The sequence below is a fragment of the Sphaeramia orbicularis genome, chromosome 19, assembly GCF_902148855.1.
Source record: "Sphaeramia orbicularis chromosome 19, fSphaOr1.1, whole genome shotgun sequence".
NCBI lineage: Eukaryota > Metazoa > Chordata > Actinopteri > Kurtiformes > Apogonidae > Sphaeramia > Sphaeramia orbicularis.
In genome coordinates this window covers 42077843-42090342 of record NC_043975.1, presented here as the reverse complement: position 1 = coordinate 42090342, position 12500 = coordinate 42077843, and the positions used below count along the sequence as shown (strand labels likewise).

At 38.4% G+C, this 12500-nt stretch overlaps 1 protein-coding gene across 3 annotated transcripts in view; it reads right to left on the bottom strand.

Annotated features, from left to right (window-relative positions):
* The window catches only part of exoc6 (exocyst complex component 6), a 275638-nt gene that overhangs the window by 96354 nt on the left and 166784 nt on the right, over positions 1-12500 (bottom strand). For all 3 annotated transcript variants that reach the window (XM_030121915.1, XM_030121916.1, XM_030121917.1), the window contains exons 13-18: positions 10124-10195; positions 9948-10045; positions 6402-6507; positions 2667-2776; positions 1192-1303; positions 967-1101 (exon numbers count right to left, since the gene is read on the bottom strand). In XM_030121915.1, coding sequence (XP_029977775.1) covers positions 967-1101; positions 1192-1303; positions 2667-2776; positions 6402-6507; positions 9948-10045; positions 10124-10195 — 633 coding nt within the window. The remainder of the gene's footprint in view (positions 1-966; positions 1102-1191; positions 1304-2666; positions 2777-6401; positions 6508-9947; positions 10046-10123; positions 10196-12500) is intronic.

Here is a 12500-nt window from a genome sequence, read left to right as displayed (position 1 = left end):
CCATTGACTCTGCAGAAAGTTGGCGACCTCTTCGCACTATGCGCCTCAGCATCCGCTGACCCTGCTCCGTCAGTTTACGTGGCCTACCACTTCGTGGCTGAGTTGCTGTCGTTCCCACTTTCTTATAATACAGCTGACAGTTGACTGTGGAATATTTAGGAGCGAGGAAATTTCACGACTGGATTTGTTGCACAGGTGGCATCTTATCACAGTTCCACGCTGGAATTCACTGAGCTCTGCATTGTTTTGGTCAGAACATAGCCAACATGGTGTTGAGGCAGAACCAGTCCAAACAGATGACAGCAGGTCCAAACAGACAACAGCAGGTCCACTGGAACACTGTCAAATCTTCCATTTCTTCAAAAGGGTAGAATCCCTCCAATCTGTTCAAACATTTGTTCAAACATTTGTCCACAGCATGTGATTCACTTACAGGAAGTATTTGATTCACTACGTAGCGGCGCTTGTGAATCTAGCGGCAGAATGAACACCAGGCCATCATCCGGGCCCAGTTCCGGTTCCGGTGCGGGCAACAAACATCGTACCCCCTCAAATACAAGTTTCTGAAGGTAGGGGAAAGGAAATGAAGTGTACAACAATGGGAGACGGGCCGAGTCGAACCGGTTCCACGTAGTAGAAATGCAGCAATACAGGAATTAGTAAAGAGTCTGTAGTTTCACTTTCACTGCACCCCCCCCAAAAATGGGCCCAGCGTCATCTGTTATTATTTATACATACTGTATATGTTATATTTTCTGTGCAGAGAAATATAGAAGACAGTTAATGCAAATGCACCCGTTTATACTCTTTTACTCCCTCAGCCAATGAGAATCGAAAGAGAATTGATAAGAGAATCTGATCGATAAGCAAAATGGATAATGGAATCAGAATGGTTAAATTTTTATCGATCCCCATCCCTTGGTAGATGTCATGTTTTATCCAAACCCATGTCCGTCCTGGTCTTACCTTGAAGGTGGACAGGCCGTACAGTCTGGTGGTGTGGACAGTTTCAGGGGACACATTGGTGATGTTGGTGATGAACTCCTCCAGGTACCTGCAGGCCTGCTCCAGGTGGGTGGTGTTGATGATGATCTGCACCAGCTACACACAAACAACAAAGGCTCAGACTTAAGGAAGGTGTCGGTCCTGCCAAAACCACCTGGTGTGGATGTTGGGCTCACTGCATCCTACCTCCGTCAGCCCTATGTGAGGTTTCTTGATCAGATTCTGCAGACAGCTGCTCAGTGTTCTTGTCAGCAGTAGGTTGGTGGATTTTCGCAACATATCATCAATTTCTGTTGAACTGGAAAAACAAAGTCACAGTATAATAGGAAATGTATTTAATTTAATTCTTTTATTTTTACACTGTTTATATCATACTATAGTTAAATACAGCTTTTCATATAAATACAAGACTGAAACATCATTGATCATTAACCCATAAAGGCCCAGAACCATTTTTTGTGTTTATAAATAAATGTCCCGGTACATTCCACCATTACCTAGTGATTTATCCATTTATTATAATATCATCCTTAGCATATTTTCATTGTACATCAGGTAGTTTCCTATATTTAACTCACTGATCCCATAGATGTTCATAAAAGCTCAAAGAAAATTCAAAGATTATTATATCAGTGATGAAAGTAAGGAAAGAAAAAAAAACTGAACTTTTCTGAGCATTTCATTCTGCATGCTCTTAGGTGCATTCTGGTGCACTTAGGGAGCAAAAACCTGTAAAGCATTAAGGTTCAAAAATCGCCATTTCTATCAGTTTTCTCAAGCCAGGACCACTTGAACTTATTTTTGATTCCTGCCTCACACTTCAGTTTGTCCCCACGCTGAAGGACGATGAATTCTGACATGATTTCACAGAATACTTCAACAAAATACATTGGCGGTAAAATACTCAAAGCAAATCCACCATCTTGTCTCCAGAGACGCGAAACGGACCACGTGTCATCAACAGAACGATCAGAGCCATCGATACAAGTTCCGCGTTGTTAACAAGCATCTCATTGGTCGAGACGAATGGAGAAGAAAGCAATATGGCTGTGCCCATGAGATGGACCAAAATAAACATAATTTACACTTTTTGGAGCGATTTATTTGTAATTTTCTGGCTGAAATGTTGCCAAACCAGATGGAAATAATCCGGGCACGTTTAATTTACCGGAACATATGCTCAGTTTTCAGAAAAAAACAGATTTCGGGCAAAAACCGGAAAACTTTCATCACTTTTATATAAAAACTAAGAAAACTGGAAAAAAAAAACATGACTTTTTCTGCAAAATATATCATTAATTCTACATAAAAACAAGCATGTCCATCCGCTGTCATTGATCCAACTCCATGGGTTTTACTGGGGAATTAATGTTGGAGAAGATGACGGTGCTTCCACGGTAACTACAGAGAGTACTGATGCATCCAAAAAAAACATGAACAGATGACTGCATTTTACCTCAGTTATTGACGTAAATTGATAAGATTTGTGGATCAACAGGTATTAAACAGTTTAGATCAGTAGATGGTTTAGGGTCTTTAAGGGTTAATTACAGAACAGATTCCATAATCCCAACACCACACTGTCATAAAATCATTTGGACTATTTATGACCATATGAAAGCTTGCTTTTACTCAGTTAAAGTAGTTGATGATAGATGTACCTGCGGTGCAGAGACTCGGAGAACTTGAGGCTGGCATAAATGAACTCTTTGACCTGTGTGTAGATCTGAGGGACCGACTGGGACATGGGCAGCTTCTTGGGAAAGTCCTGCTACTCACACCACAGCGGAGAAAACACACACGTATGTACAGCAGTGTCACACACACTGCATTCAACATGTTCATTAATGAGTCCACAGGTTGTCAATAACTTGACAATTTTTTTTAATGTAAGCCGACAATGAGCTTCCCCTCTCTGAAAGGCGAGCAGCCACTACTGTTCCATACAGACACATATAAACCAATTAGATCTCAATTGGGTCAGACCAGAAAAATACTGTCATAAATAATGACAACTGCAGATTTTATCTTTGTTTTAGTGTAAAAAAAAAACCCCATAAAATTACATAAAAATGTTTACATTAACAAACTATCATTTTACAATAAATGTGAATAACCTGAAAAAATATGAATGATGTGAAATGTCTTGACAAAAGTAAATGCAATTTTATCAATATTATACCTGTTACTAAATGTTTTGTGTATTTGTAATTGTAATGTAAGTTGTAATGCACATGTGTAAATGATAAACTGAAAAACTGAGGCAGAATATTGTTAAAATTGCACTTGTTTTTCTTAAGACATTTCAAGTTGTTCACGTTATTTAGATTTTTAAGGAAACAATGTAGATATAAACATGATGTAATTTTGTAATTTTGCTTTTTTCACTGCTATTATTTTACTGGTCTGGCCCACTTGAGATCATATTTGTGTGAATGTGGAACTGAACTAAAATGAGTTTGGCAGCCCTGCTCTACATATTCATTTTCTAACAGGATTCCAAAGAGGGGTCCAAAGAGAAGAAAAAATAGAAAAAAGTTAGTTTTATAATTAGTTTGTGTACATTCTAGAAAACACAAAACTCATATGTTTAGACCCAACCCTTCCCAACCTTTAATGGCTCGTGACCCCATTTTAACATCATAAACTTCTGGTGACCCCAGGCATGTTTTTTTTGCTAAAATTACTTTGTTTTTTTTTTTTTATCATGTAATAGTTTGCTATACTATGTTACAAATAAACGTAAATGTTAAAGGACATTTAGTCTATATAATGTATATTATTGTGGACGGAGGCAGTAAAGCCAGGTGTAGATTACTGCACAAAGGGAGACTTGGATTTTCCTTGGTCAGGATATGTATAGTCAGTCCAGCTTGGATTTACAAGGCTGACAATTAACACTGAACAAACAAGAACTCAAACTATGAATTATGAAAGAGCTGCAGCATCTGAAACTGACCACAATGAACATTTGACACATAAACAGAACCACAGTGCTTCAGTTTCACAACCACAGTTTGTCATGTCTTTTATGGATTGAGATTGTCTCTGTCAACTCACCATACATTTTTTTATTAGTAAGTTTTCATTTTTTATCAATTACGAGAAATTTCAGGCGACCCCATTTGAATTCCAAGTGACCCCACGTGGGGTCCCGACCCTAAGCTCGAAAAACACTGGTGTAGAGCATGCGAAGGACAGTGAACGTAGTGGGTGGTGTCATAACTGCTCAGGGTGCAGTTCAAAGTGCAGGTCTTTACCTACAAAGCTCTTCATGGTCAGGTACCGCTGTACCTTACTAAACTGTTTTATCAGTTCGCTCGCACACGCCAAAGTTATAATAGTTTTAGATTTTTCATTATAGTTTAGTTACCTCCGCCAAGGAGGTTATGTTTTTGCCAGGGTTTGTCTGTTTGTCTGTTTGTTTGTCTGTCCATTAGTGTGCAACATAACTCAAAGTTATGGACAGATTTCGGTGAAATTTTCAGGGTTTGTTGGAAATGGGATAAGGAAGAAATTATTAAATTTTGGTGGTGATCGGGGGTGGGGGGGCCCACGGGGGGGCCCATTTCCAACAAACTCTGAAAATTTCATCAAAATCTGTCCATAACTTTTTGAGTTATGTTGCACACTAACGGACAGACAAACAGACAAACAAACAAACCCTGGCAAAAACATAACCTCCTTGGTGTGGGGGGGGGCCCACAGGGGGGGCCACTGATCAGCCTTGGCGGAGGTCTGCGCTCTCCGAGTGCTTCTAGTTTTATTTAGTTCTGACATTTTTTTTTCTCTAATTCAGCTAGTTGTAATCTGTTTTTAGAGAAGTTTTGCTCGTTTTTATTAGTTTTCATTAGTTTTCGTTTTTTTCTAAATGCTTTGTTTTAGTTTGTTCTAGTATTAGCTTTAGCTTCTTTATATCTTTTCTCTTCTTCCCCGTCGTATTCACATAAATCACATACAGGACTATGCTGCTTTAGTCTCCATGTTTCCAAAGTGGGGACCAGAAGACGACTCTAAACCAAGTGACGAACTGTGAAGTGCCGTATGGTGCACACACCTAAAACTGCTGGAGTGAAATAAATCAATTTTATATCAATCTGACACTGACAGAAATAAAGGGAATTTTATCCAGAATTTGTATCCGTTTTAGTTAGTTTTGTAAACACACAATACAGTTTCAGTTAGTTATCGTTTTTTTCTTTTAATTATAGTTTTTCTTTATTTCAGTTAACGAAAATGCTTTTTCAGTTCTAGTTTTCATCATTTCGTTAGTTTTCGTTAACGATAATAACCTTGGCACATGCCCACTGAGGTCAGCAGCTTGTCCCCCGTACCAGGTTCAAACCCAAAGGGGAGAGAACCTTTTTAACAGTGGGTCCCAGATGGTGGAATGTACTCCAGCCTCAGTGGAGATTTTTAAGACACACCTTTACTCTGTTGCTTTTATGGGTATTCCTTGATTTTATCAAGTATTTTAGAATTCCATATTTTATATTTTTGCACTTTGTATTCTTTTGGTGTGTTGCTGTCTTTTAATCTGTAAAGCATCTTGTACTTTTTTGTGTTGCTGTCTTGTATCTTTTTAATCCAGTGTTTTTCAACCTTCAGGTCTGGACCCCACATGGGGTCGCCTGGAATTCAAATGGGGTTGCCTGAAATTTCTAGTAATTGATAAAAAAAAATTACTAATAAAAAATACATACAGTAGAGAGAAACAATCACAGAACATAAAAGACATGACAAACTGTGAAGCTGAAACTGCAGCACTGTGGTTCTGTTTCTCTGTGGTTCTGTGTGAAATGTTCATTGTGGTTGGTTTCAGGTGCTGAAGCTCTTTCATAATTCATAGTTTGAGTTCTTATTTGTTCAGTATTAATTGTCAGCCTTGAAAATCCAAGCTGGACTGACTATACATATCCTGATCAAGGAAAATGCAAGTCTCCTTTTGTGCAGTAATCTACACCTGGCTTTACTGCCTCCATCCACAATAATATATATTATATAGACTAAATGTTCTCTAAAATGGATGTTTATTTGCAACATAGTATAGCAAAATATTAAATGATCAAAAACAAATTTTAACAAAAAAAAAAAAATAAAATCTCCATCTTGATTTTTGTGATTCAGAAATTTGTGATGATAAAATGGGGTCATGAGCCAAAAGAGGTTGGAAAACACTGTTTTAATCTGTAAAGCACTTTGTGACATTTTCTCTGTGGTAAGTGTTATATAAATACATTTTATTGACTTATTGACGTATGATGGCAAAAAGCTGAGTTTAACTACTCAACAGACCCAGCTGTAGTTTAGTCTGGTGTTTAACTGGATGGATTAAAGTATGAAGGTATTAGTGATGCATTTGGTACAAAAGTACAAAAATGTTCTGAAGTCGTTACCTTCTCTATCTCAGCGTCGTGGAAAGGAAAGCGACTCACGACCAGTTTATACTCTTCTTCTGTCTCTACTGGGATGGGACTGTAGTTGTCCAGCTCAAATATCTCCCTGTGGATAAAAAACAGTCACTGCTCAGCAATAATACAGAACATTTCACCACAACACAGATCCAACGTCAACAGATTATTATTTCAGTCACAGTATATCTAGAAATACACAGAATGCTAGCTGACATCAGTAATGATCACAATAGGGGGTATGCACATACATCACGTCCCCCTCGGGCCACGTCCCTCTAAGTCAGAGTGAGTGTCAAAAAACAACCTGCTCAACATGACGGAGTATAGCAGTAAACAAAGCAAGACTGGGAAAATGTGAAATATGAAATTAAATGAAGGACAATTGGACTGGACATGGATCCGTACACGCTACCAAAGAACAAGTGGTCCATGAACATTGACATGTGGACAGAAATGGATTATCCTGACATCCAGGGTGTAGGGGATCATCGCTATTTTTACCTGAATCAAATATACATGGTTTCATCATGACTGACAACCAGGGTCCAAAACTAGGACCCAGAACCAGCTGATCCAAAGTGCATTTACTGTGTACTGACCCCAGTGAATATATGCATGATCTACTGGTACTGAGGATATTTACATCTAGTTCAGATCAAGTACTTTATACAACACAGATACTACTGCTGTGGACCAGCAGGGTACCACTGGATTCTGGGAAATTAGGAGATTTATACACCTGCTTTTAAATTACCACATTATTCTGATAATATTATGGCGTTATTGCTGGAATATGACGACTTCAATCTCATAAACGAATGACATTTTTGTTAAATTATGAGTTTTTTTTTTTTATAACTACAACTTTATTCTCATAACATTGTGATTCTTTTTGTATTCGACTTTATTCTCATAAAATTACGGGTTTTATATCGATATTGTTTGACTTTATACTCGTAGTGACAAGTGTTTTTATTTTCTCATGTGGCCCTAATACTCCGTCGTAGCTTTATTCTCCAGTTCCCCCATATTTGAAAAACTGGGTTAGCCTCAGTTTAAGTTAGTTTACAAATCATGTAGGAGCACAAGGTTCAGAATCACAAAATGAAGACAAAAACCATGAAAGATCTGATCATGAAACCAAGAGCTTTACTAAGAAGTAATGTTAGCCAAAACAATACGTCATTTAAGGTCTGATTTGACCCAAAAATACAGCATAAATTAATGTTACCTGACACCAAACAGGATCCACGGATCTAGGTTTGGTTTCCTGGATTTGTGGATCCATCTATTTCTCTTTTCTTTGTCTTTCGGTGTCTGTAAAACAATAGCTCCAACTGCTTTTCAAACCTTTTCATACAATCAGTCACACAACAGCTTTTCCCCATTTTTTATTAAATATTGTTCTTCAGTTTAGACAGTATTGAAGCCAACGCTGACATTCATCTCCCTCATTCTGTCACTCAGTGGGCGGAACCATGGTGACTTCCGCCAGTGGTGACATCACGTGCATACCCTCTATAAATGTCAGTTATTATTTCTTTAAAGTTTAGAGGCTGATTTTAGGTCTGCAGTTAGAGTTCAAGATAAAGTTAATAGTTTGAAGGTAAACTATTTGTAAAAGGTAAACATCATGTGCTTTGTTTGAACATTTCACAAATGTAGAGGTAGAATATTTTATGGTAAATGCTAATATATTTATTCAAACTAAAATGAGTAGAATTCAGTAAAGAACCAAATGAATGTGGACAAAAAAAAACAGGACAAGAGACCAAACCACACACTGATGTCACACCCTGCAGGTTCTAGTTTCCACTTCAGACTAACAGAAGCTCTAACAGGGACTGGATCACCATTGGATTTAAGGCTCGAAGTGGGTCAGTGAATACAGCTGTAGGTACAGACAGATGGTCATAGAGCCACTGCCTTCTGGGATACAGTGATGAAAGTGAGGAAAGAAAAAAAAACTGAAAAACCAGAAAACCTGAACTTTTCTGAGCATTTCATTCTGCATGCTCTTAGGTGCATTCTGGTGCACTTTGACAGCAAAAACTTGTAAAGCATTAAGGACTATTAAAGCATTAATGGACCACTTGAACTTATTTTTGATTCCTGCTTCACACTTCAGTTCGTCCCCACGCTGAAGGACGATGAATTCTGACATGATTTCACAGAATATTTAGACAAAATACATTGGCGGTAAAATATTCAAAGCAAATCTGCCACCTTGTCTCCAGAGATGCGAAACGGACCACGTGCCATCAACTGACCAATCGGAGGCGTCGATACAAGTTCCGCATTGTAAACGAGCATCTCATTGGTCGAGACGAATGGAGAAGAAAACAATATGGCTGTGCCCATGAGATGGACCCAAATAAACATAATTTACACTTTTTGGAGCAATTTATGTGTAATTTTCTGGCTGAAATGTTGCCAAACCAGACAGAAATGATCCAGACACATTTAATTTACCGGAACGTATTCTCAGTTTTCGGAAAAAAACGGATTTCCGGCAAAAACCGGAACACCCTCATCACTAGGGATACAAGCTGCACTCATTCACACCTACTATGCTGAGATGTGGGAATATGACACGCAGTAAAACAGTCCAGTTAATGTTATACTAGAATCAGAAACAACATGCAATGGAATAGTGACAGTTGGATTTTCTTATTGTACAAGTTGGAACACAATACATGTGAGACCTACCTCTCACATCATTTAACCCTTAAAGAGCCACAACTACTTATGTCACTACTTCCAAATGATCTTTTTTTGTCTTTCCCAAGTGATTTATCACCAATTATTATAATATTAACCTAAGCATGTTTCTGTGTAAATCAGGTATTTTACAATATTTACTTCAGTGATGATATACATGTTCATAGAAGCTCAGAGTAAATTCAAATATAATTATATCAAATCAGAAAAAAATGACTTTTTCAGGTGGAAGTTTGGGTCTGTAAGGGTTAAAGGAGGACGTTTGGGTGTTTAAGGGTTAAAGGTGGACGTTTGGGTGTTTAAGGGTTAAAGGTGGACGTTTGGGTCTGTAAGGGTTAAAGGCGGACGTTTGGGTGTTCATGAGGTAAAGGCGGACGTTTGGGTCTTTAAGGGTTAAAGGAGGACGTTTGGGTCTTTAAGGGTTAAAGGTGGACATTTGGGTCTTTAAGTGAACATTCCATGTCCAAATACAGTCCACTAACAGTCCGGTCCACTGACAGTGTGAGGAGAGTCTATTACCTATTTTTTCTGGCAGGTTTAAACATATAAAAATCCAGATATACACAAAAATATTTGGTGTAAACTCAGGATTAGAGATGTGAACATGCTCATGTTAACAAGAAACCATACACTGTAGAATTTTAACTAATGTCCCAACATTTATTGATCCATGGTTTATGAAGTATCAGACTCCACCCATTAAGCAGACAGACAGGTAAATAAACTCCACCCATTAAGTAGACAGACAGACAGGTAAATAAGCTCCACCCATTAAGCAGACAGGTAGTAAAGGTGTGAGCTGCCCACCTGAACACCAACGCCCACTTCTTCAGCAGTGTTTCGTTGTACTGGTCTCTGACTTCGAACAGCAGGTCAAACAGCCGGTTCACTGGGAAACCATAACCCTGAGAACAAACAGAGGGGATTATGGGATATATCAACGTATAAACACACACCTGTGAGCTGGAAGGAACACCACTAACCTGTAGAGTGTCAGCAAAGATGACGATGAGGTTCTTCAGCTCCAGGACCAGGTCTGGATCATCACAATATGACTGGATAAACCAAGCACATCAACATCTGTTATGAAGCACAGTTTTAAAGTCACATGGAACAACATTCCGATGCATAAGATGAGAAATGTTCAACATCTACAGGAATCTAATTAAAGTCCATTTTCTAATGCAAACTATTTATTTATTAAAGATGTACAAGGCCTGAGTGACACTGCCATGAGGATAGTTACTGTGATCCAGTTCTGTCCTTTTTCTGGGAAATCTGCAGCTATGAACATCATGAAGTATTTCAATACAATACTATTTATTTTAAAACAGAAGGAAATCATGAAACAGGTACTACAGATGCGTTTTACATCTTTTGCATTACTCTCCATCTGTTATGCTGTTTTCATCTTGTGTCTTTTACGTCATTTTTTTTTCTTGTGTTGTGTCTTTTTGCATCTTCTACATATTTATTTTTCATTTTATCTTTCATGCCATTCTTCTTAACTTGTTGCTTTTTTTTTTAACATTGTTTGCAACTAATTTAAAATGTCACATTAATTCAGCTAATTCAGGAACCAAAACTCAGCCTTTAAACTGGAAATAAATAATGATTTGAAATTTATTATGATAACTATTGATATGAACTGATAAAACTAAACTTTTTGTGCTTGTGGTCATCGACTTGGACATGACCTGTGGGGTCCCCCCGGGGTCCATCCTGGGACTCCTCTTGTTCAATCTTTACATGTTGCCCCTGGGCCAGTTAATACGCAGTAATAACGTGTCCTACAATAACTATGCAGATGACACTCAGATTTACATCTTGCTGACAGCAGGTGAACATGAGCCTGTGGACTCACTCTGTGACTGCCTCCAACAGATCACTGCGTGGATGCAAAACAACTTTCTCCAGCTAAACTCAGAGAAGACTGAAGTTATTGTCTTTGTCCCACAAAAACCCTGAGAAAGTGTCATCAGTCATCTGTAATCTCTAACTCTAAAAGCTAAAAATCAGGTTAGAAATCTAGGGGTAATTATGGACTCAGACCTAAACTTTAACAACCACAATAAATCAATTACATCATCAGCCTTTTACCAACTCAAAAACATTGCCAGAATCAAAGGTTTACTGTCTAAACCAGACTTAGACAGACTTATCCATGCATTTATCTCTAGCAGGTTAGACTACTGTAAAGGCCTTCTCACTGGACTCTCTAAACCAGCTGTAAGACAGCTGCAGTACATCCAGAACGCTGCTGCTGGGGTCCTGACTAGAACCAGGAAGTACAACCATATTAGTCCTGTGCTCAGATCTGTGCACTGGCTTCCTGTCACTCAGAGAATACACTTTAAAAGAGCTCTACTGGTCTATAAGTCTCTCCATGGTCTAGCACCAAAGTACATCTGTGACATGTTGGTCTCATATGAACCATCTGGGACCCTGACAACCTCAGGGACTGGTCTGTGAACCTCAGGGACTGGTCTGAGAACCTCATGGACTGGCCTGAGAACCTCATGGACTGGTCTTCTGCTGGTGCCCAGAGTCAGGACTAAACACAGTGAAGCTGCGTTTCAGTTTTATTCAGCTAAACTCTGGAACAGTCTTCCTGATGATGTGAGACAGGCCTCTGCTCTGACAATGTTTAAGTCCAGGCTGAAAACAGCTCTGTTCAACTGTGCATAGAACAACTGAAAGGGTTCTATCTGCACTCTGACCTTTTACTTTGTTTTAATTGATTATTATTTATGTTTTATTGATTATGTTTTAATTGTAATTGTGTGTTTTTAACCTGTCTCTTTTCCATTTTTGTAAAGCACTGTGAATTGCCCTGTGTATGAATTGTGCTATACAAAGAAATCTGCCTTGCCTTGCCATGAGTAGGGCTGAAATAAAATATCAATATGTGAACAGGTCACTTTGGATAATTTCAACTCTATATCAGACTGTATATTGTAAACTACTGTTTCAAAATTAAAAACATCAGTGTGAAACTGAATACTTGCTTAGTCTAAAATGCTTATTTCGTTTGTTTCCTCCTATTTATCTATTCTTTGCCTCATTTGGAATTTTCTAAAGAGCTGGAGGAGACCAAAGCAGAGCTAAAAGGAGTACAAACACTGTCCTTACATATGGACACAAACCACATTAGAAATGAGTGCTCATGCTGATACTGTGTAAACTGACAAGTGTTTGCTAATATTTTAAAGTGGTGAGCATTGACCGACTGTCCTGACAACCACTGGTAGAGGACACTTTCTGTCCACTTTAAAGACAAAAATAAAGTCCAGAAGCATTTGTGTTCCTCTAGTAACAGAGTAAACAGCAGTAACTGAAGGGGTTGGGCCAAACATCACA